This window comes from Pelobates fuscus, chromosome 13, assembly GCF_036172605.1.
Source record: "Pelobates fuscus isolate aPelFus1 chromosome 13, aPelFus1.pri, whole genome shotgun sequence".
Taxonomy (NCBI): domain Eukaryota; kingdom Metazoa; phylum Chordata; class Amphibia; order Anura; family Pelobatidae; genus Pelobates; species Pelobates fuscus.
In genome coordinates this window covers 98,227,404-98,253,212 of record NC_086329.1, presented here as the reverse complement: position 1 = coordinate 98,253,212, position 25,809 = coordinate 98,227,404, and the positions used below count along the sequence as shown (strand labels likewise).

The following is a 25,809-nucleotide window of genomic DNA, read 5'->3' as shown; positions in this document are numbered from 1 at the left end:
GCGGAACCCGCCCGGTTATCAATCTCAAACAACTAAATACCTATGTAACTTACCATAATTTCAAGATGGAAGGCATTCATTGCCTACGAGATCTGCTCTAACCATCAGACTGGATGGTCAAACTCGATCTAAGAGACGCTTACCTCATGGTGCCCATTACAGAGGTTCATCAAGATTTCCTGCAATTCATGTGGCAAGGAAGGAAATGGCAGTTCCACTGCCTTCCCTTCGGTCTCTCTTCTGCGCCTTGGTGCTTCACCAAGCTCATGAAGACGGTTATCGCTCTCCTACGCAGTCGAGGGATTTGTCTAATCATTTACTTAGACGACATCCTGCTGTTATCCCAATCGGTTCCCCTACTTCATACTCACCTCGGTTGGACCACAACATTACTGCAGAATCTGGGCATCATTATAAATTGAGAAAAGTCCATCCTAGTTCCCACTCAACGAATAGAGTTTCTAGGCCTCCTATTGGATTCGACCATGCATACCTTATACTTACCAATCTCCAAAATCAAAAATATTCGCAGCCTTTCCCCAACCCTGTCCCAGTGTTAAATCCTATTAAAGATGGACAACATCTTGGCTGTCTGTTATATCAACCATCTCGGAGGCACAAGATCCAAAGTCCTAGCAAATTTGGCTCAAGACTTTTGGCAGTTTTGTCTTCAACACAATATTGTTGTCAGGGCGGAATATTTGCCAGGGTTGTCCAACACTACGGCGGATTGGTATTCCCGCCACCTGCAAGATTTCAGCGACTGGCACCTTGATCCCCAAATCTTCCAGTGCATTTGGGATCTGTGGGGTCCTCTGGCCTCTCGCTTGAATACCCAACTTCCGAACTTCTTCAGTTGGAGGCCAGATCCTACGGCTTCGGCTACGAATGCATTCTTCCAGGACTGGTCCACCGCCAGGAATCACGCATTCCCTCCATTCGCCCTCATCCCTCATTGCCTCCTCCATCTGTGGCGCCAATTGGGCTTCCTTGTGATAATAACCCCGCTCTGGCCATCACAGCTCTGGTTTCCCCGTTTACTGGAGATGGCTATAAATCGCCCACGGCTCCTCCTGGACTCCCACACTCTCCTACGGGACCCCAACAAGACGCTCCTCCCTCTGATGCTCCAGGGTCTCCTCCGTCTCATGGCGTGGCTAATTTCCAGGGTCCCTGGTCGATCGAGGGAGGGAGTTTCGCAATCAACTCCCACGAGACAGTCTCACAAGTCTGCTTGGCGCACATGGGATGTTTGGATCCCCTATCAACTCCTGTGACGACTGTCCTCCTATTTCTGACTTCCCTTAATTTTAGTGTGATTTTGTTACAAGGCCTCTCTGGATCACATGCCTTGTTCCGGCTCGTTTGGTTTATTCGGTTTTCCTGTTCCGAGTTTGAGTTATTCTTTGGGATTTGCAAGAAAGAGGAAATGGTCATTGATGCTCCACCTAATATAGGATAAGGATGTCACTGATTGGATTGTCATGTTACTAGGCGGACATTGTCATTATGATGTTTATACCTGTTTTTCAATTGTTTTCTTTGCTGCTGAGGGAATTAAAGAAAGAGTGCAGCATAATACTCGCCTCCGTGTCTTTAATAAAATCATGACTTTCCGTCATGATAATTGTAAAATCCTTGAATTATGTATATTATATTATTATTTATGTTTATTTTTCTGATAAAAAGACATCCTTGAAAGGCATGCATACCATGAGAAATGTATCATCGTAATGTTACTCTAAAAATACAGTTTAAAAAAATGAGTTACAAAATATATATTTTTGTTCTAATAATCACCAGGTGTGGACAGAGATAGTGCATGCCTATATCTGTACGTAATGGTAGATATCAGTCTGCGTGGATAAGGGTGTACTTATACGTCAACCTGCAATCGAAAAACTAGATAAACATTTAGAGATCAGATGAATGGTGTTACTGTATGACGTTCCCGTGTTACGATCAAAGAAGAGACATATTTTTTTGTTATTATAAAGTTTGCCATTTTCGCTGATAACAATTTACATTTTACTTGGACTTTTTTTTTCAGACCGAACTCCAGACAAAGAACAATTTTCAAAGAAATACTCAACTATGACTGTTGTACGGCTTGCGTTATCTGTGTGCATCCTTATAATTTCATTATGCTTCTTTATTCACCATGTGAAGACAGAGGTCCTAAAGTCTAAAAGGACAGTGGAAGAAGATTACATAAATGGATGAGGGCGCTATATAAAAGTTGTTAAATAAATACATAAATTCAGATTTTTTTTTTCAAAATTAATGTCCAAAATTGCAGAGATTTACTGTGGCCACTAGAGGGCAATCTGAATGAATAATTTCTTTGCTTTAGGAACCCTGTGCGCTATGAACGCAATCAGTGCTTGATATATTTATACAGATACACATCAAAGAATGAACAAACACTTATTTGTTGAAACATTAAATAAACAATAACTGATTTTTAAAAGTTGCTAACAAATATGAAATGGCTAAAAAAATAATTAAAAAAACATGCAAGTGGTGCACTGAAAATGTAATCTTTCCTTTCTTAGGATGTAAACTCAGCATATAAAAAGAAAAGAAAAACAGCAATAGTATAAATTAATACTTTAATTGTAAAAGTTCAGTTTTAGCCATGGGAGTAACACACTCACAAGAAGAAGAGCCTAAAATAGATCTGCTCTAATTGTATGGACATTCGTGTCTTCACACAATCTACTCCAGGTGGACTCCAGATATGGACCCAAAGGAAAGAAGAGAAGAAAGAGACTCCAGTAGTGTAAAACCGCAATTCACATCCAGTAGAGGTGCAAAAATAGGGTCTTGCTCACCTGATAAAAAGGAGAAAAATAAAATAATTTGCAGTGCAAAAAAAGCAAAAATACAATTGTCTTAGTGCAGTATATGTGTGAAAACTGTTAAGGTTCAATCAACAGAAACATGAAGCTAGAAATAAACAAGATATAACACAACGTGCTGTTTAGTTGAAAAGGCCCCACTTGCAAAACCCACATCGAACGAAGTGCACACAAAACAGATGTTTCGGGACTCCTGTTCCTTTTGCAATGTATAAATGCCCTTAAACAATAATAACTCACCAAAATACATAGAAAACACCAAATAAAAATCCTCCAACCACCAAACTCCATCCAAACATTCCATCCAGCTCTGGATACCGGGGAATGGCGAAGGAGTGCTAGAGAAATGAGTAACTGGGGGAAGAAGTCTAAAAATAGGACTCAGGACGGATGCTGGGTTATGGCTTATTGGGGATGGAGAGGGGGTAAGTGCTCTGGAGATATTGTTGACCTGGGAGGGAGTCAGGACAGTACCAGTTCTAGGGATACAGATTCTGTATAACACGTACCAGTCCTAGAGATGACAGATTCTGTATAACATGTACCAGTCCTAGAGTTAAGATTCTGTATAACATGTACCAGTCCTAGAGTTAAGATTCTGTATAACATGTACCAGTCCTAGAGTTAAGATTCTCTATAACATGTACCAGTCCTAGAGGTAGCATGTTTTACATAACCTGCAGGAGGTGATTTTGCTTGTGTATGTGTGTAGAAAAGACAGTGTGTGTGTGTGTAAGAGAGAGAATGTGTGTGTGCACATATTTTTTGTGTGAGTGAATGTGTGTGTGCATTCTAAAATGTTGTCATTGCAAGAGTTATGATATGAGGCCATAATTGAGGTGTTTTTGTAGAGAACCACTACAATAAATATTTTTTTAAACAGTTTCGTCATGGGCTTTTGAAAACTCTGTGACCCTACCAGCCTTGATGTGTGGATTTCCCTCTGGGCTGGAGCATAGTCTCAGGACAGCAAGCATTTGGGGATGCTCTTGGATCTAGCACAGTCTGTGTTATGTGATAGTATGGAGTCTGCCTGGAAATACAACACAGACAAATATCACTAATTCCCAGACAGCTGCCAGCCAATAGGAGGAAATCTCAGCCTCGTCCAATGGAGATTAAGAGTAGTAAGAGCAGAGTAGAGTGACAGGCGGTTTAAACAGTGGGCCTAAGTATAACATTGTAGCCTTTCTGCTATATTTGCATGTGGAAGCTGGCCACGTATCAGGGTTCTTTCAATTAGAAGGTTTAAGACTGTGTTCTTACATTCCCCATCCATACCCAGGGCCGGACTGGGAATTAAAAGCAGCCCTGGAAAAAAATTATTTACCAGCCCCATAATGCATCGCGCCAGCATAGTGTGCAGATACAGAGTTAGAAAAGATAACTTAAAATTAAAATTATTACTCCAACGTGAAAAAAAGCACATATAGGCTTAAAAAAAAAAGAGTGCAGATTTATTTTAAGCAGACGTGCCTTTGCATATAACCAATGTTTCAGTCCAACTACCATGACATATTAAGGAAAGCTTGGTAATGGGACTGAAATGGTGAATGTATGTAGGGCACAACTGTAAAAAATGACGTTATCTTGTTTATTTTGAGGTCCTGTGGGTGCACTCTTCACTTTAAATATGTTATTGTGCTGGATTATGCACCTAGCAACAAGACTGGGCCAATATCTGCTTATTACATATTGTACATATCAATGAAATTTCTTAGTGTATTATGCATATATAAATGTACATTAATATATGTGTAAATATAATAGGCATAATTATATATATTAAAAACCAAAGAAAAGAAAATGTTACTTGCGCTTTCTCCTTAATCCCTATGTATATTTAGACAAATGGAGGTCATTTAGTTGCTCCAATGGCCATTGGAGGGATGCCCGCCTGCCAACGTCAAGGCAGACCCCCCTAAGCGGGTCCTAACACTGACCCTTCAGCCTGCTTCCTTGAGCTTCTGGCAAAGATATCTCTAATGAGACAGAAAGGGGTATTTTTTATATACACCCCTTTACTTATTAACCCTTAATAGGGAACACATGGGATGGGTAGCAGCATTGTAACCAGGCTGTGGGATACAAAGTAAATACAAATACAAAAAGAGAAGTCCTGCGCTTAAGCAGCAAGGACTACAACACACATCAGCCCCAATATATAGTAAAAACCAAAGAAAAGAAAATGTTACTTGCGCTTTCTCCTTAATCCCTATGTATATTTAGACAAATGGAGGTCATTTAGTTGCTCCAATGGCCATTGGAGGGATGCCCGCCTGCCAACGTCAAGGCAGACCCCCCTAAGCGGGTCCTAACACTGACCCTTCAGCCTGCTTCCTTGAGCTTCTGGCAAAGATATCTCTAATGAGACAGAAAGGGGTATTTTTTATATACACCCCTTTACTTATTAACCCTTAATAGGGAACACATGGGATGGGTAGCAGCATTGTAACCAGGCTGTGTGATACAAAGTAAATACAAATACAAAAAGAGAAGTCCTGCGCTTAAGCAGCAAGGACTACAACACACATCAGCCCCAATGTATAGTAAAAACCAAAGAAAAGAAAATGTTACTTGCGCTTTCTCCTTAATCCCTATGTATATTTAGACAAATGGAGGTCATTTAGTTGCTCCAATGGCCATTGGAGGGATGCCCGCCTGCCAACGTCAAGGCAGACCCCCCTAAGCGGGTCCTAACACTGACCCTTCAGCAGGGCCGTCTTTAATATTGATTGGTCCCTGGGCAAGCATTTGCTTGGGCCCCCTGGGCATGCAATCACTCCCTCCACCGCAACCCAGCAGCAAAACTAATGTAGAGAGTGCCCTGGTGCAAAAAAAAATTTAGGCCTCCCCTGTAGCACAGGAGTAAAGAAAAGATAGATCCCCATCTGTCATACAACTCCTGCTATGCTATGCCAGCTGGGGATCTACCATCCTTGCAGGGTTGTATTTGTGAGCTGTGTTTGTGCAATTGAATGTAAGCATGTTTTTTTATACAGTGTATGTGTGCATTTAGGTGTGTATTTGTATGTACTATAACCATTGCAATGCAGTGGTGTACTTGTGTGTAGTGTTTCCGTTTGAATGCAGGGGTGTGTGATTGTCTGTAGTGTTGGCTTTTAAATGCAGGTGTACTTTTGTGTGTAGAGTTGGTGTTTGTATATAATTTTAACGTTTTAATACAGGGATGTGTTTGTATGTAAGGAGGTGTTTGGATGTAGTGTTGTTTTATAAATGCGTTATTCAATTTGTGTGTAGTATTGGTGTTTCAGCAAACTGGTGTGTCTGTATGTAATGTTTGTGTTTGCAGGGGTCTGTTTGCATGTTGTGTGATTTCTGGGATGTATGCACATACATATTAACACATATACACGTACACATTAACACGCAGATACACACATAAACACAATGACACATGCTCACACCTTGACACATGCAAGCACTGGCATAAACACACACACAGACACTCAGATACACACCCTTTGACAAACAGATACAAGCACTTTCACACACACACATATACACATTGGCACATCCACACACAGAGATACATATACACACACACACACACACACACACTGACACAGGTATTTACACACAAACACAGACACACACACACAAAGGTATAAATGCAGGGGTGTATATGTGTACAGTGTTAGCAATGGAATGTTGGAGTGTATTTGTGTGCAGTGTTGGCATTAAAATGCTGGGATGTATGCATTATCATACACCAATATATACATACACACACACAGGTACACACTGACACACAAGCACAAATACACGCAGATACACTGACACACAGACAAACACAGCGACACAAACACAGCCAGATACACACACACATATATGTGTGTACATTTACATATATTAATCTCTGCCCTCTAGCAGCTCCTGGACAGCAACTCCCAGCAACCTTGGCCAATATAATGTCTCAACTCTGTTCTTACATACCCTGGTCCATAATTTGGCAAAAGTGACATTTGGAAATGGTGTACAGCCTTTGATAACACTTTATGCAATAATATTTAAAAATAAATATTTTTTTTTATTTATATTTAATAGGGAACTGTCAGGTTCTTCTAGGATTTTTAACATGTAGTTATCCCCAGTGTGTTACATTACAAACACCAACACATGGGTGTTTGTAATGTCTGATGAATATAAGTGAAATCAGAAATTAGCAAAACAAACAAAAACAATATTTAGCCACCCTCCTGTCTCCTTACCTTTTGGGTTGAGAAGGATGGCTTCCCTGGGGTCCATTGGGAGCTTGCTGGCCCAGGCTGATAGGAGCATGCATTCAGCTGCCCCAGTCCCTCTCCCCCACAATGCTTGCATCCTCTGTGTGAAGTGTGCCTCCTCCCCAGCGGCACTGAGAAGGAAGTGATCTGTTCTTACAGGGTCTGACCTCACTTCCTCCCAGCATGCCACGGGGAAGAAAGAGATTCACAGGGCAGTGTGTAAGGGGGCTAGTTGTGAGTATGTAGTCAGCCAGCCCCATATTACAGAGCAGTATTAAAGGGTCGTGTCTCCTGATTACCTCAGGTGCTGCAGGGGGCCCATGGGGCAGCTGCCTTAGGGCCCCCAGGAGTAACTGGGCCCGGGGCAGCTGCCCCTTTTGCCCCTCCTTAAAGACGGCCCTGCCCTTCAGCCTGCTTCCTTGAGCTTCTGGCAAAGATATCTCTAATGAGACAGAAAGGGGTATTTTTTATATACACCCCTTTACTTATTAACCCTTAATAGGGAACACATGGGATGGGTAGCAGCATTGTAACCAGGCTGTGTGATACAAAGTAAATACAAATACAAAAAGAGAAGTCCTGCGCTTAAGCTGAAGGGTCAGTGTTAGGACCCGCTTAGGGGGGTCTGCCTTGACGTTGGCAGGCGGGCATCCCTCCAATGGCCATTGGAGCAACTAAATGACCTCCATTTGTCTAAATATACATAGGGATTAAGGAGAAAGCGCAAGTAACATTTTCTTTTCTTTGGTTTTTACTATATATTGATAATTATATATATATATATATATACACACATTGCACCCCTCACACATTGCACCACTGCTCCTATACCCTACTACAGCCCCATATCCCAGCAGACCCCAGGTAAGTTGTCAAACTGTACTTAAACGGTTTGACTACTTACTCTGGGAGCGGGTCCCGGCACTCCTGGCACCATACCCACTACACAGAGCAGTAGTGGTTATTGTGCATGGATTATTTCTTTAAATAATCTATAGGTGCCCCTCCTGAGATCAGGCTCTGGATCCGCCACTGATTTATATTATAAATATATATATTATATATATTATAAATATATATATTATATATATTATAAATATATATATTATATATTATAAATATATAATATATATAATATATATATATATATATATATATATATATATTATATATTATAATATAAATCAGTGGCGGATCCAGAGCCTGATCTCAGGAGGGGCACCTATAGATTATTTAAAGAAATAATCCATGCACAATAACCACTACTGCTCTGTGTAGTGGGTATGGTGCCAGGAGGGCCGGGACCCGCTCCCAGAGTAAGTAGTCAACCGTTTAAGTACAGTTTGACAACTTACCTGGGGTCTGCTGGGATATGGGGCTGTAGTAGGGTATAGGAGCAGTGGTGCAATGTGTGAGGGATGCAATGTGTGTGAAAGGTTCAGTGTGTAGGGTGCGTGGGGCAATGTGTGTATGGGTGGCTGTGTGTGTAGGGGAATGTGTGTATGGGGGTCTGTGTGTGTGTATGGGGGGCAGTGTGTGAATGTGTATGGTGTGTGTGGGCAGTGTTTGTATGGGGCTAGAGTTCACTCTCACCACTTGGACCACCAGGAATCCCTGGTGGTCGCAGTGGTGAGAGTGAACTCTAGCCCGTAGCTCCAGGGCTAGAGTTTCCCTGTGGCACTCTCCCTCCCCTTCTGTCTCTCTCTATTTACGCCTCTTTCTCCCCTTGTGTCTCACTCTCCCCCCTCTGTCTCTTTCTCCCTCCTTTCCCTGTGGCACTCTCCCTCCCCCTCTGTCTCTCTCTATTCGCCCCTCTCTCCCCCCTTGTGTCTCACTCTCCCCCCTCTCCCTGTGGCACTCTCCCCCCCTCTGTCTCTCTCTCTCTATTCACCCCCCCACTGTCTCTCTCTCTCTATTCACCCCCCCACTGTCTCTCTCTCTCTATTCACCCCCCTCTGTCTCTCTCTCTATTCACCGCCCTCTGTCTCTCTCTCTCTATTCACCCCCCTCTGTCTCTCTCTCTCTCTATTCACCCCCCTCTGTCTCTCTCTCTCTATTCACCCCCCTGTCTCTCTCTCTCTCTCTATCCCCCCCTCTGTCACTCTCTCTCTATTCACCCCCTCTGCCTCTCTCTCTCTATTCACCCCCTCTGCCTCTCTCTCTCTATTCACCCCCTATGCCTCTCTCTCTCCACCCCCCTCTGTCTCTCTCTCTATTCACCCCACCTCTGTCTCGCTCTCTCTTTTCACCCCCCCTCTGTCTCGCTCTCTCTTTTCACCCCCCCTCTGTCTCTCTTTTCACCCCCCCTCTGTCTCTCTTTTCACCCCCCCCTCTGTCTCTCTTTTCACCCCCCCTCTGTCTCTCTTTTCACCCCCCCGTCTCTCTTTTCACCCCCCCGTCTCTCTTTCCACCCCCCCCGTCTCTTTTTTCACACCCCCCATCTGTCTCTCTTTTCATCCCCCCCCCCTTGTCTCTCTTTTCACCCCCCCTTGTCTCTCTTTTCACCCCCCCCTTGTCTCTCTTTTCACCCCCCCCCTTGTCTCTCTCTCTATTCACCCCCCCACCCACCTGAGAGGAGTCAGGGGGCCGGCCGCATTGCACGCTGCAGCCTCGCCGGTCCGGCAGCACGGTTAATGCTGAGGGCTGAAGGAGGAGGAAGGAGCATATCTCTACCATGCTCCCTCGCGGTTCCCACAATCCCCAGCACGGATGCTGCTGGGGATTGTGGGAACCGCGAGGGAGCATGGTAGAGAGACATGCTCCTCCCTCAGCCCTCAGCATTAGGTGTGCCGCCGGACCGGCTAGGCTGCAGCGTGCAATGCGGCCGCCTGCCGGCCGGTCCCCTCAGAGTGTGTGCCACCGGACCGGGTAGTGGTACAATGGTAGCACTTTTATTATCCTTCTCTGAAGACTCGTTTCTATAATCTGTTAGTTATTTATCTTTTAGTAGCTGGGTTATCTGTAATACCCAACTCCGAAATAGTTTGACAGAAAAGCAGAGGACAGCACGGTTTAAACAGTGGGCCTACGGATGAAGATAATTAAAATTCAGCAACTGTAGACAAGTATAATATTGTAGCCTTTCTGCTACAGTCAGGTCCATAAATATTGGGACATCGACACAATTCTAATATTTTTGGCTCTACACACCAACACAATGGGTTTGAAATGAAACAAACAAGATGTGCTTTAATTGCAGACTTTCAGCTTTAATTTGACGGTATTTACATCCAAATCAGGTGAACGGTGTAGGAATTACAACAGTTTGTATATGTGCCTCCCACTTTTTAAGGGACCAAAAGTAATGGGACAGATTAACAGTCATAAATCAAACTTTCACTTTTTAATACTTGGTTACAAATCCTTTGCAGTCAATAAAGCCTGAAGTCTGTTTCTTCATCTTAACCACTATAATTAACTGTAGTAGTGATGGTGTTTAGAATGTCACTTTATATGAGTTCAGGTAGAACCTGTTTTAGAATATTGTCAAATTTGAGGATATTGACTCCAAATAAAGATAGGCAGAGTGAATATCCAGGCTCCAACCATTAAAAATAAAAAAAAAAGGAAATACAATTTGCTAACTATAGAGTTTTAAAAATAAAGAAACCGGAAAAAGAAGTGAAACTTGTGAAACTGAGATTGTAAGATAGAAGACAGTGACACGAGAAATGAAACAAGAGGAAGCAAGGAAGAAAGGAACATCGAATTGAAATGAAAAGTAAGAGGGATTTGCTGTGAGGGCAATATTAATTTTGTAAATCAGCAGAGTAGGAGAGCAATCACTCCGTCCCATTGTTCTACCATGATACCTCAATCATGGCGAAGTCAAAACAGTGAAGCTTCCACATAAACTCGGTGGCATTATGAGACCAGGCTTTGTGTCCTAGAAGAACCCATTTTTTTGTTAAAAAAAAAAAAAAAATTGAAACTGAAAAAAAAATAACTGGAGAGAATACACCTTAGGACACATTGACTCAAATCTCTCTTAATCTTTATCCCACTATTCCTCTGCCATCTCTCTTCATCTATCATTCTTCTTTCATCAAGTTCTATTTTCTCTTTCATCCACAAGTCTTCTTTTCCTATTTTTACACCAGCTCCTCTTTTTCTTCTCTTACAGCTTGAGTTACTAGAGTACATTTTTTGTATTTTTTTACTTGTCCAGTAAGGGAGGCTAGCAGATGCCTTGTCTATTACAATCAGACAAAGAAAAAACAAAATAACCCTCTTACCTATTGGGTCAGAAGATGCACTGATTCCTGGATCATATTTTATACCCCATGCCAGAGAATAACATAAAAACATAGAATGTGACGGTAGATAAGAACCATTCGGCCCATCTAGTCTGCTCAATTTTCTAAATACTTCCATTAGTCCCTAGCATTATGCCTATCCTACACATGCTTAAACTCCCAAATCTTTTTTTTTTTTTTAGATACTTAGATTTAGAAATTATGAACTGGTCAGATTTTATTCTTGTGTGTCATCATTGTGTCAATTCCTCGGTGATAAAATATGTGATTCAAATACAAATACACTGACGTAGAAAATCAAACTACATTCACACAACCATTTATACCTGTCCCGGCGTGAGAGTGGAGGCGTTAGTTGGAAGGAGTCTCAGGCAAGTCTGTATCCAAAGGCCAGAGTCTCTGCATGTCATTATATAACCCCAAGTTCTCAAGACTAACATATACAGCTTTCTCTATGAATCTCTGATAGTTAAGCTGTGAGACAATTTCAGTCCACTTAGGGATTGCCTCAGATCTCCATTTTCTCACCAAACAGACTTTGGTGGACATTAATATATGCACAATTAACATTTTTATTTCTTCTTTCAATTTTGGGGAAATCCAAATGGAACAAAAAGAGTTGAGGGGTCAGTTCAATATGGGACTGTGTTAAACTTGTAAGTTCATTTTCTAACTAGACCTTCAAAGGTATAGTTCCAGTTTCCCTCTCGCATCTCCAATAGAGATGTCCCGAACAGTTCGAAATAGTTAGCCAGGAACTATTCGCTGGCGAACACAGCTTGTTCGCGTTCGCGAACATATGCGATTTCCGGCCCGCCCCTATTCGTAATCATTGAGTAAACTTTGACCCTGTACCTCACAGCTGACACATTCCAGCCAATCAGAAGCAGACCCTCCCTCCCAGAATGTGTCAGCTGACTGTGAGGTACAGGGTCAAAGTTTACTCAATGATGACGAATGGGGGCGGACCGGAAATCGCATATGTTCGCGAACGCGTACAAGCTATGTTCGCCAGCGAATAGTTCCTGGCAAACTATTTCGAACTGTTCGGGACATCTCTAATCTCCAACAAAGATCATTAATGTTGGGTTGAAACTTACTTAACCTGTTTGGTGTCAGATACCATCTGTGTAAGTTTGAGATACTTTTTGAGACAAAATGCCTTTTGTCACTGGATTGTTAGGTGACAAGCTGCCCTTTGCCCTCGGCTGTTGGAGGAGCCTGATTGCCAGCCTCCTTCCTCATGACTATGGCCCTGGGGTGTATTGCCATTTAAAAATACTATTTGGGGCTTATTGGCTTCTAAAGACTGTTTCTGCCCATTTGAATCCATGGGAAGGTATGTCTCTTCCCCTCCCCGTTTCCTGTCTATTGTTCTCCAGCAGGGCGTTGTCCCAGGCACACTCCCAAACCAGTTGGAACTGACTGCTTTTGTCCCTCCTTGGTTTCTCAAAAGTCCTTGCTATGCTTTACCCCATGGCAAATTTACTCTGTTCATGGGATCTGAGCGCTGTTCACCTAGATTGGGTGCTCAGATCCGAGCTATCTGGGGATAGGTTAAATGTGGGGGTTCTGTGTAATATAATAAGAATTATGTATTTTTATGTACTTTTAGGTATTTTTGCTGTTAGTGTAAAATGTAGATATTTTCTGTACCTGGAGATAATTGAGTTTACTGCAGTGCCTTAAGCCAATTATCTCCAGGATGGAGAGGAGGGATTTCATTGTGTATGTGGGAGTGTTATTATGTTAATTAGTGTTCCCATTGGTTTGTGTCCCTTTTGTCACAGTTTACCACCAGGTCCAGGGGGTGTGCCTCTAGCCTGAAAACTTGTATATAAGGAGTAATAAACGCTCATTGGAGTCAGATCATCTTGTACCTTCATGAAGTTTCGGCTCATGTTTGGGGGATTGGAGAACTACACTCTGAGGATTGCTATAATCATTATACTCCCCAGGGTATAATCACTAGCTCTGCTAAGAGCTTGTTCCTGTTCCTGATCTCTGGAATTCGGAGAGGTTGAACTACTGGAAGCTGGACTCTGGTCTTGGGGGTGGAGACGGCGAGACCCCAACCAAACTGCGGTGGTTCATGGGGTCTGCAGTGGTTATGGTGGTTATGGTGTCGGGCAGAGTGTTTGGAGTCCTCGGGAAGCACTAGGAGCATCAACGGAAGGTACCCGGTCGGGGTGCAAGCGGTTCCGTTACAATTTTCAAACAGTGAAATACTATTGTGACGAAAGCAACTCCACCACTGGGTTTTGGAGGGGCCTGCTTGCCTGCCTCTTACCCTGTGACTATGGCCCCTGGTATGTATTGTGTTCAGGGACAATGTTTGTGCCCTCTTCGGCATTTATAGTTAGCACTTCGAATTTCTGAAGTGGTTCGAAGTGGGACTTCAAACTGTCGAACAGCCCGACCACCCGTGAGTGGAGTGCGCTGCTTGTTAATCTCCCAGAAGCTGTGGTTAACTGCAGCTTAATTGACGAACGGCTGGGTGGTCGCCGTTCGTATAGTCGAACACTTGGCGGCGGCCATTTGTCTAGTCGAACGCGGCCAGCTGTGTTTTGTCGTAGAGCGCATGGAACTAAAATCGGACACTCGATGGCACGAACACCTCTGGGGCTTCCACCTCCAGTTAGGTTAGACTAGAATTGCACGAATTGAACGTTACTTTGACTGTTGAAATAGACCGGCCGCACAGCCTAATTCTCTGGAACAATTTTGAGCATGAAGCCATGCATGGGGTCGGTCAAAAAGAGACTTCCATGGAGTTCTTGGACCCCTGTACTGATCTGGGTGATTTTTGGATATGTTGTTAACTCAGGTCAGGACTATCAGGGGATGTGACATTTATGGGGATATGTTGTGTTTTGGGGTACTTATAAGACTTTGTAAAAAATTGTGTTTTTTTCTGCCTGGAGATAATTAGGATAATGAGGTCAATGCATTATCTGCCTCAATTATCCCAGGCAGAGGGGAGGGATTGTGTATACTGTATGAAAGTGTCTCACTGTATAACTCTGTAATAACACTGTATAACTTTTTATTGGTTTGTTAACTTTGTGTCCCTGTGCCCAACAAGGTCCACGTGGGTGTCAACCTTGTTGTAAAACTTGCATAAAAGGCCAATGTGCCTCCATTAAAATGGAATTTCTCTTCACCCTCAACTTGAGTCTTGTCTCTTGTGTGGAGGGGACAGCTATATAACTACAAGGGATTGGTATAATCATTATACTCCCCTGGATTCTCTGAGCTCTTGTAAGAGCTATTCCTGCTTGACTCTCTGGAGGAAGAGAGGTTCACCCACTGGAACCAGGAGCCTTGTCGTAGGTCCAGGGTGGGTAGGAGATGGCGAGACCCCAACCAAGATGCGGCGGTTGTGGGGTCTGCAGTGCTTATGGTTTCTGGAGGACTGCTCATATTCCTCGGTGAGCACAAGGAGCATCCGTCGGCAGAGGTACCCAATCAGGGTACAGGAATCTCCGTCACAACTGTGAATAGTTTTTTTTGTCAGGTTTAAAGCGGTAACCCATTCACTGGATACAAATTCTGTGCTCAGCTCCCTTTCCCATTTTATAATACCTCGAAGCTTTGTACCCGTTTTGCTCATAATTATTTAATTAATGATAAACTCCCAAATCTACCACTTCAGCTGGAAGGCTATTCCACGTGTCCATTTCCCTCTCAGTAAAGTAATACTTCCTGAAATTATTTTTGAACTTTGCTTTGGAGTTCTAAAGACCCAGTTCCCTTGAAAAGCCGCCAGGCGGCGAAACGCGCGTCGGGACGAACCCGAGGGGAGTGTGAATTTGACAGTTAGGGAGGACGCTCCTGAGAGACTTATTAAGTTTATACACTGTCACCCCCCTCGAGATCTCTCTACCCGATTTAGGTTTCAGTTAGGACAGATACTCCTCGAGCAGGCAGTAATCTTTATTGTTAGTCAGACAAGTGCAGTTCTGTAGTTAGGAGTTAGACATTCCGTCAGGTTGGAGATCTGGTAGCTTTAGGAAAGTGAGGGGACGCTGTTTTTTTCTTGGAGTTTAGACTTTCTCTATTAACCCCTTCCCTCCTGTGCTTCTACTAATTTACCACTATTCTATGTGTGGTATTTTTCCTTTTATGATTTCAGCTACTATATCTCCTATCTCCTTATTTTTGCAAGTTCTGTCATTATTATTTTACATTTTTTTTACCAATACACACAAATTTTTTTTTCTTTTCTATTTTGAGACTTACTTTTTAAATTGATTATTAAAAGTTACATTTTAACTTTGGGACTGCTGACCTCTATACTAGTATCCTGCAGATGTACCAGGACATATTTTGTGTACACCCTCCAGGTTTACTTGTATGTTCTTCTTTATATATATTTCATTCAGTAGGGGTTATTCCCCAATCTCTTTCAGCAGTTTGACACACTCTCTCTATTTTTTCCTTTCTCATTAAAGAAAGGGCTTCGTGTTTAAGAACAGATGCAGCAAAGGGAAGCTTACCGAGTCTCTTTTTTAATTACTTCACTTGAAAACGATTGCTTCATTTTAGCAGCAGCCCAGTTCTTTACACTTTGCTAATCAGTGTGTGAACCTTTATGAAATATCAGACATGACACTTTAAAGTTAGCAACCGAATGTAAGCCAGAAGTGTTTCCTTGTAGATACGCGTTTAAAAAGAATACACTCAGGGGCTATAATAAATGTAATAACAAGAAGAAGAACGTGAAATAGTACATGGGTTGTTACGTTAGTTATAAGCAAATACATGTAAATAGCATTATTCAATTGTCAAAACAAAAAACAGAAGTTTGTGGTTTCTTCTCTGCTCTTGGGCAGATGGTTTATTCTTTTTCTGCAGTGAACCAGTCAGCATGTCGCTCTTGTTGTTAATGATCTTATTCTGTGAGTACCAATACGTTACTTTCTTTAACCGAGAACATTAACCCAGAACCTTTAACATCAGAATATTGTTTAAAATGAAAGAACATATTGTGCTGCATAGTCAACAGTCCTTGCAATTTAAAAAAAAAGAACATAGATAGACAGATAGACAGACAGACAGACAAAGCGAGAGAGAGTAAAATGTGAAGTAATTTAGTTTAATATGTATTAGTGTGATATGTGTTAATGAGTATTTAACATGCTATACACATGGCTGTAATATGTCCTGTGTCCAGATCTCATATTATAAAATATCTACAGTCTGGAATTTGGACATCACAACTTTACATACACGTCTGCATCGGTTTTATCACTTCTTAGTAAATCTGCCAAATGATGATCCATCTAATAATACATCTCCAACACTGCTTAGTGCTTACTACCTGGGAAGACAGATGTTGGTGAATCGGGATTTTAATTTTGTTTAAAGATCTGACATGTAATTCAAATGCATCTTCCTCTTTCCATAAACTCTCATGAAATTAAAGCAATGTAAGATTTCTCTCTTTTCATAAATATTCATTGAACTATCTCATGCAGTACCATAGGTAGGATTTAAAGGGTATTTCATTAAATTAACTGTTTTATTAACAGAGAGAATGTGAAGAAATCATAGTATAAGAATGATAGGATAGTCAGAGTTCTAAGAAGTGAAAACATAGAACCCAGAGATATGGGGTAACCGTACACTATATGCAATACAAACCAACCAAGCATGGCAACTTCCTCAAATTACTTTATCACAAATTATTTCTTACTGTAAAGAAAAGCAGAGAAACAGAGGAAGCTAAATGCAGAGATGGGATAGTGCAGAAATTACATTACGCATGCAATGTGCCCGACCGCTGTGCAGAAAGAGAATTTCTTGGGTAATAATCTAGGTTACACAATATACTAGAATATCGAATTGTTTTCCACGATGATTGTTCCACATTTAGAGTTTTTCACTACAATTACTCATTACACCAGACTCTCAAATTGACTCAATATTCCAAAGCAGGTAGTATTTTTATTTTCCATTAATAATTTATTGTAATTTTTTTGACAATTGTACAGTACAAGATGCGTCACACTATTTTCAAACAAGTAAATCACCATGCACAGTTACAAGTATTTCCAGTGTGTACATAAACAAAAGGAAAAAAATAAAGATAACACTATGTGGTCTTAACATATGTTTTATCAATTCAACAATAACCATAAAATTAAAGTACACTAGGCTCATGCATACCGTGTGGGAAGTAGTTGTGTAGTAATGCCCTAGGTGGCTCAGCAGTGTTTGTGCCCGCTCATTTTAAGTTAACAGTTGATTGCCCATTCCAGCTTGGTCTCTCTGGATGTAGAAGGTGCCTTTTAGGAACCTTGAAAAAAATGTATATCATTATTGTGTCCGTACTGTGGGAGTTTTTTTTATATATATATATAATACGTTTGAAACCTTTTCCATGGCTGGTTCTGTCTATCAGCGTCTTTTAGAAGGGGGTTATAGTTTGTTTCCAGTTTAATGTTTTAAAATGGTGGGCTGCAAGGGATACAAATTTGCGTAAAGCATCTTGTGAGAATGAGCCAACACTTGTAGGCACAAAGAGCAGGTAATTGGGTTCCATTAGCACTGGTGGCATTTTCAAGACAGATAGAAGTTTCTCCACTACTACCATAGTGGTCCCTTCCTCCAACCCGCATCTTCAACACATAAGGGACATCGTGGGGAAGATTTTATGCAAACTAGTGAGGGTTAATTACCACTGGTATATGATTTTGTGATGTGTTTCCATGTGGTGATAGCATCGGGTCATCCCCCTGAGAGCATTTAAGGAGTTTAAACAGTCCTCACCAGAGAAGTCAACACTAGAGTTGACCTGGACACCTGGATGTTCGGGTCCAGCGGGTTCGGCCGAACTTTGAAAAAAAGTCCGGGTTCGGGCTCGAACTTGACCCCAAACCCAAACCCCATTGAAGTCAATGGGGACCCGAACTTTTGGGCACCAAAATGCCTCTAAAAAACTCCTGGAAAGGGCTAGAGGGCTGCAAAAGGAAGTAAAATGGGGGTAGGAGTAGGACAAGTGCCCTGCAAACAAATGTGGATAGGGAAATCACTGAAAATAACATAAAATACATAAAATAAGCAGCCGCTTAGTAGATAACTCCCTAATTCCCACGGTATTAGGGAGCTTCTACCAAAAAGCTGAAAGACCTAAATTGGTATTTCAGCCACATTTACTAATACTAAGTAAAGATTACTGAGTATTAGTAAATTCAGCCCCTACTCGCTATACCGTGAGTAGGGGTGTGTCTAGTAAACAGTGAGCAGTCAGTGGCTGCTCACTGTAAAAAAACTAAATAAAAACCTATTGCCCCCACCCCTGTGCCCTAAATAAGAATGTGGAGGGGGGGACCTACTCTCCTCCCCGCCGGCCCGCACCCCTGAGCGGTGGGTGGGGGCCCTGAATAACAATAAGGAGGGGGACCTACTGTCTTCCCCACCGGCCCCCACCCCTGAGCAGTGGGTGGTAGCCATAAATAAGAATTTGGAACTTGAAATCCAGCCAATCACAGTGCTCTGTGTCATTTTACACAGCGTGGGAAAGTTATTTGGAATTTTCCCACGCTGTGTAATTTGACTCATAACACTCTGATTGGTTACTTAATCCACCAATCAGAGTGCTCTGTGTCATTTTACACAGCGTGGGAAAATTCCAAAGAACTTTCCCACGCTGTGTAAAATGACACAGGGCACTCTGATTGGTGGATTTCAAGCCAACCAATCAGAGTGCTGTGAAAGGTAAATGTAGAGACTTACCTGTCAGTCTCTTCATTTACCTGTCAGAGCACTCTGATTGGATGGATTAAACACACCAGATAAGGGTCCCCCCTCATTAATTTTAATTTTAGGATGAGGGAGGTAGGTAAGGGTATTTTTTTGGGGGGGAGGGGGGTGACTAGGGGTTTGGGGACCCCTAGTCACCTGGGGGGGGTACATTTTTATTTAGGGTCCCCACCCGCCGCTCAGGGGTGGGGGCCGGGGGAGGACATTAGGTCCCCCCCCCCCATTTTTATTTATGGCCCCCACCCACCGCTCAGGGGTGGAGGCCGGGGGAGGACATTAGGTCCCACCCCCCAATTTTTATTTATGGCCCCCACCCACCGCTCAGGGGTGGGGGCCGAAAGGGAGGACATTAGGTCCCCCCATTGTTATTTATGCCCCCCACCCACCGCTCAGGGGTGGGGGCTGGGGGGGAGGACATTAGGTCCCCCCATTTTTATTTATGGCCCCCACCTGCCACGCAGGGGTGGGGGTCAGGGGGTTGGACAGTAGGTGTCCCCCCTTATTGTTATTTAGGGCCCCCACCCGCTGCGAAAGGGTGGGGACAGGGGGGAAGACAGTAGGTCCCCCCTTATTGTTATTTTGGTCCCCCACCGCTCAGGGGTGGGGGCCTCGGGGGACAATAGGTCCCCCCCCTTATTGGTATTTTTGGCCCCCACCCGCTGCTCTGGGTGGGGACCGGGGGGGGGGGCAATAGGTCCCCTATTAAACTTAAACTTTCGCGTCGCAGGTGGGGACTCAGGAGGCTGCTCACTGTTTAATAGACATGACCCTACTAGCTGGGTCGCATGCTGCACTGGCCAATCACAGCCATGCTATTAGTAGGCATGGCTGTGATGGCTTCTAAGGGCACATGAGTCAAACGCTTGTTGATTGGCTGCCCTGCAGCCTTTAAAAACGCGTCATTAAATCGCCGAACACCGAACTCCAACCCGAACATACAGTGATATGTCCGTGTTCGGGGTCCAAAAAACTTAATGTTCGGTATGAACCCAAACTTTTCAGTTCAGGTTCGCTCAACTCTAGTCAACACCACAAGCAGTTGCCTATTCTACTTAGAATAACAATTTGTTATAAGGTAAAGCATCTTATAGCAGTCTGTAGCTTAGATAAAGTATTTGTTTGTTTCAATGGGTGCTTCCAGCACCTGTCTATGAATAGTTTTAGTTGGAGCGGGGTAGTCCAAGAGGGGCGTATTAGCATAACTAGGTGGGAGTGGAGCAAGCCCTTCATTTGAAGGTACATTGGCATATAGGTATGTGGAAGGTTGAATAAAGAAATAAGGAATAAGGTTAGGAAATGTATTTATTGTATGGCCTGTTAATATTTAGGATATGTGAGTAATCTGTACTTCACACTATCTCTGTAGTGGTAACCATGGAGATAAAGTTATCATGATTTGCAGGGGGGCCACGGGAAAAAGTTTCCCAAGGCTATAAGTCTTGAGCAATTTGTCTCATGTCTGAATGTGATGGACCGACTGGGTACCTCTGTCAAGCTCGCTTCCTAGCTCTCCTCTGGAACACAGGAGTGCCCCAGCCCCTAGCCGCCGCAGCTTGGCTGGGGTCTCTCCATCACTTCACACCCTGAAACAGGGCCCTGGGCACAGCGTCAAGTGACTAAGCTCTCCTGCAGAGAGTATAGCTGACCACCCAAACACTAGCCCAGACTGAGTGATGGGTGTAAAGGAACTGGTTCATTATGGCCAAGTTGCCTGCTTATATACACAACACCCAGCAGGGGGTCTCCACACAATACAATGCAAGCCATTCCCAAAGATCTCTGTGCATGGAAAATAATTGAGTTAAAGACCGGTAAGCTAATTATCTCCCAGGCACAGTGTCACGATTACCAGGAGAACCTAAACACGCAGACAGATCACAGACACACAGAATTGCAATACCGGTCCTTAGAATGGCCGGGCTATGCAAAAGAGATAGAGTAGTCAGGGTACAAGCCGAGGTCAAGGACAACAGAGAGACGGAATATGGAAGGACAAGCCGAGGTCAAGGATCACAGAAAACAGAGTAAACGAGAAATGAGCTGAAGTCAGTAACCAGAGAATCAAGCACAGTACAAATGCGCTATTGGGCTATAAAGGACCACAACAGGGCACAGCTTATATACACACAGGGTGTGTCTGATTGGCTAACTTCCAATTAGTGTTAATTACAACACGTGGGAGGAGTTTTTTTCCCTCTCTTGTGATCTCTGAGGTCATTACTGTGTGCCGGGTCACATGACCGGGTCTGGCACACATATATGGAAGCTGCCTTGGAGCGTGCAGCGACAGAAACAATGGGACAGCCGCAAGACGTGGACAGGGACCGGAAGACGCCGCTCACCGTGATGGGGTAAGCAAGGACGCCGTGAACGGCGCGGGGGCAGGGTACCTGACACACAGATAGGCAATCATAAAATATAAAACATAAAAATACCCCAAAACATCATACAAATATTAAATAACCTTACAAATAATACATCCCCAATTAGCCCTGATCTGAGTGCCCAAGTTCTCCAAATAACACTCAGATCCATGCAGTGTAGGGGAAATGCCACCGTGTTATTAAAGTTCTGACCAGCCACCAGGGCCGGCCTTAGGCATTTAGACGCCCTGCGCGAAAAATCTTCACAGCGCCCCCCCCCTGTCATCCATGTATGCTGTAATGTTTGTGTTGTCTGTGTATGTGATAGTAGGTATGATGACTGTGTGTGATCATACCTACTATCACTCTCCACCTCAGGGACTTTCTCTAGTCCCCTCCTTTCCTCCTATGTGTGATATTTGTAATGGGTGTATTAACAGTGTGTGATATGCGTGTATTGGTTGTATGTGACACACACACACACACACACAGAGTCAGACGGCCATACACACACACAGGAAGACATCCACACACACACACAGGCAGACAGTCATACACACACACACACAGAGTCAGACGGCCATACACACACACAGGAAGACATCCACACACACACACACAGGCAGACAGTCATACACACATACACACAGAGTCAGACGGCCATACACACACACAGGAAGACATCCACACACACACACACACACACAGGCAGACAGTCACACACACACACAAAGGCAGACAGTCTCACACACACACAGACACACACAGGCAGACAGTCAGTCATACACACAGACACAGACAGTAATACACACAGACACACACAGAGGCAGACAGTCATACACACAGACACACACAGTCATACACACAGACACACACAGAGGCAGACAGTCATACACACAGACAAACACGCAGACAGCCATACACACAGAGGCAGACAGCCATACACACAGAGGCAGTCATACACACAGAAGCAGTCATACACACAGACACACACACAGAGGCAGACAGTAATACACACAGACACACAGAGGCAGACAGTCATACACACAGAGTCAGACAGTCATACACACAGAGGCAGACAGTCATACACACAGACACACACACAGAGGCAGACAGTAATACACACAGACACACAGTGGCAGACAGTCATATACACACACACACAGACAGTAATACACACAGGCAGAGAGTCACACTCACCTGACAATCCCACAGTTACTTGTGGAGTTCATTGTGGAGGCAGTGCAGCTCCTGATGACTGTTTGGTGGGGAAGCAGGGACTCCTTCCTGCTTCCCCTGCAGCAGTTTTCCGGCGCTTTTAGCTCCGCCCCTGCCGCGCGGTAAGCTCCGCCCCCGCTGCAAATTTAAAAAAAAAAAAAAAAGAATTATTATTTTTTTTTTTTTTTAAATCCCAGCCGGCTGTGCGGCCGCACGGCGCCCCCTGCTACATGGCGCCCTGTGCGGCCGCACAGCTCGCACACCCCTAAGGCCGGCCCTGCCAGCCACACACATGGTCTTATGGCCAAAACAGTTCCAGGGAGTTTAGTGATTTGGATGGTCAACTTTTGGGAGCTCCCATACAGTGTGCTATGCCTTGGTCTCTGGTAGCATTTGTTCCCCTTAGTCTCAGGCAACTTCCCTCCAATCCAAGCAATCTACTGGTGGATTCAAAACCGTGAACCAAGTTGTCCAGGAACCACAGGGTCATCTCATGCCGAAAACAGTTCCATAACATTTGCGGTAAAGTACCGTTGAGGTGACCGGGAACCCACAAAATCCTCATGGTGAAATTAGTTCCATAGCTATTGCGGCTAAGTACCACTGAGAACTATTTGTGGATTTGGTTCATGCAAACGTCTGCCAGAGAGCCAGCGTTCGGTACCATCTACATGAAGGGAAAGTGCTGAACCAGGGGCACCCAGGGCAAGCTACTAATGGCAGCTGTGGGGATTTCACTCCCAAACAGGGTCTCATAGTCCTTGGCAGGAGGCTAGCTAGCAGGCTCCTCCAGGAGCTTGTGGCATAGGCAGGTTTGCCACACTGGTGGGGAAGAAGGTAGGCATTTCTGGTCCATATAAGGTGTGTCGAGAGGCTTTCCACTAAGGAAGGCCCCTTTGAACTTTTTTTCCATATCCACACAGCCCAGTGCTCCATCGCATGCAGTATGGCAGATTTATAATATATGGAAAATGTTGGTTACCCCCATACCACCTTTTGAGGTAGATTGTTGGAGGAAAATTAGTGGTAATCTAGTTTTCTTGTTTAGGGTTGGATATGGGTTGGAAATTAGCACACTGAGTCAGTGGTTTTCCCGGTTTGGGGAGGGTATAGTTGTGCTTGTAGAATTTCCATGGGTAGGTGTCCCGACGAAAAACTGGTATTAAATATCATACAGATGTGGGGGGAGAGAACATCTTTGAATGTCTGGTAGTATAAAATTAGTTAAGCGGGGGTGGAGCCTGCGCCTGAACCAGAGTGGACACAACTCGTACCAGCTCCGCTAAAAACCATTGGAAAAAGCCCTCAAAATCAAACCAAACAGCCTACTTACACGGGTAACTCACCCAAACATATCGTGAGCACACCCCCGGCACGACATATGCCATTCTTCCAGGCTGCAAAGGCGCCGAGGAAGAAACGGAAAACAGGGGCCTAACACGCCGCCCAAAGCCTGGATCTGGTGACGCTGTTTGGCGCCATCGCACCAACGGGTACACCAAGAGAGAGACTCGCAACCCAGACCGAACTAGCCGCTGAGATGAGACGTCGGTCCCAGAAATCACCACCCCACTCACCATCAGGGGCACAGGACATTGGGGCCCAGCTCCAACGTCAGCCGCAATCCACAATGGCGCCACCCGGGAACAGCATGGCTGAGAGCCCCCCACAGGCCGAAACACAATCACAACCTGAACAGCCGCGCACAGGGCAAAACACACCGGCAGCACAGGACGGGTCAGCCCCGATCACCCAAAGGGACTTCCAGAACCTGGTAGGGGAAATTAAAAACCTGCTAGTGACCAATGTAGCAGTCATAAAAGCTGACATGCAGAAGGTCACAGAATGAATAAGAGCGGCAGAAGGGGACATTGTAGACCTTAAACAAGATATGAGTACCAAACAGGGGGCTATCCAGCACCTAAATGCCATGCAGCAAACACTCTCACAACACCAAGCCACAATGGACGACAGGTCCAGGCAAAATCATCTTAAAATAAGGGGCATTCCGGACACGGTAACCTTAGAAGAGCTCCCCCACTACATAAGACGACTGATAGCAACCATCCTGCCTACTGCCCAAGCCAGAAAAGTTGCCCTTGATGGGACTTATCGCCTGCCAAAGTCCAACAGGGCCCCAGCGGCCGCCGTACAGGACACCATAGTGCGCTGCTCACATTCCCACAACAAAATCGCCATCTGGTCGGCACTACGGGGCAAAACGCCACTCCTCTTCGAAGGCGCAAGCCTAACATTCTACCAAGACCTTACGAGGTCCACCCTGCAGTGGCGGAGATCTCTTCAACCCCTCACAAACCAGCTGAGGACAGCCGGCGTCAATTATCGATGGATGACCCCCCCAGGTTTCTCGAAGTACACCACGAAAGGACAGTATGCAAAATAGCATTGCTTGCTGACACCCCAACACTCCTCGTGGCACTGGGCTTACCATCCTACACAACAGCCAACGACAGGCGAGAGAACACCCGTGACTGGAACCCTGCCCAAATTACACCGTTCGTACCAGCCGCCACACACCCAGGGACTTGACCACCTTTGGGACTAAACAACCGCCTGCAAATTGATATACTATAGTTTAATAATATTACATACAGTTGCTAACTGCATGTTCAATACAACAAATACATGAGAGTCCCCTACAGAGGACTCAATATACTTTGACCTCCAACCCCTGACATTAGGGCACAACCCTGTGGGTGCATGGCTCCACACCTGCCAGCTTTCCTCCCCTCCCTCCCCCCCCCCCCCCCCCGCAACGCCCTTTGGTTAGGGGTACCATCACAGAAGGGCATGTTCACTTAATCCCATCAAACATAACACACTTTATAAAAAGACAACCCCATATTGAACGTCCCGCTTCGTCTCATAACACCACTCATACCTAAATCACCACACCACTCAATATTTCCAAATCCATGCAAGCAACCATCCATACCAGTTCTCATATAAACATCCTTTATATAGAGCTATGTATGACATCAAAGTTTACTTAAAGAAAATAATGTACACAATGAATAAAAAAATATATAACTTTTAGAATATAAAGTAGTGATCTCACAAAATTAAATATGCAATA

General features: G+C 44.1%; 2 protein-coding genes across 4 annotated transcripts in view; both read left to right on the top strand.

Annotated features, from left to right (window-relative positions):
* The window catches only part of LOC134583076 (uncharacterized), a 50,655-nt gene extending 48,398 nt beyond the window's left edge, over positions 1-2,257 (top strand). For both annotated transcript variants that reach the window (XM_063439833.1, XM_063439832.1), the window contains one exon: positions 2,051-2,257. In XM_063439833.1, coding sequence (XP_063295903.1) covers positions 2,051-2,223 — 173 coding nt within the window. In that variant the 3' untranslated portion in view covers positions 2,224-2,257. The remainder of the gene's footprint in view (positions 1-2,050) is intronic.
* A 13,974-nt stretch (positions 2,258-16,231) lies between these two features.
* Positions 16,232-25,809, top strand: part of LOC134583075 (Fc receptor-like protein 3) — a 34,296-nt gene continuing 24,718 nt past the window's right edge. For both annotated transcript variants that reach the window (XM_063439831.1, XM_063439830.1), the window contains exon 1: positions 16,232-16,265. In XM_063439831.1, the coding sequence (XP_063295901.1) occupies positions 16,235-16,265 (31 nt within the window). In that variant the 5' untranslated portion in view covers positions 16,232-16,234. The remainder of the gene's footprint in view (positions 16,266-25,809) is intronic.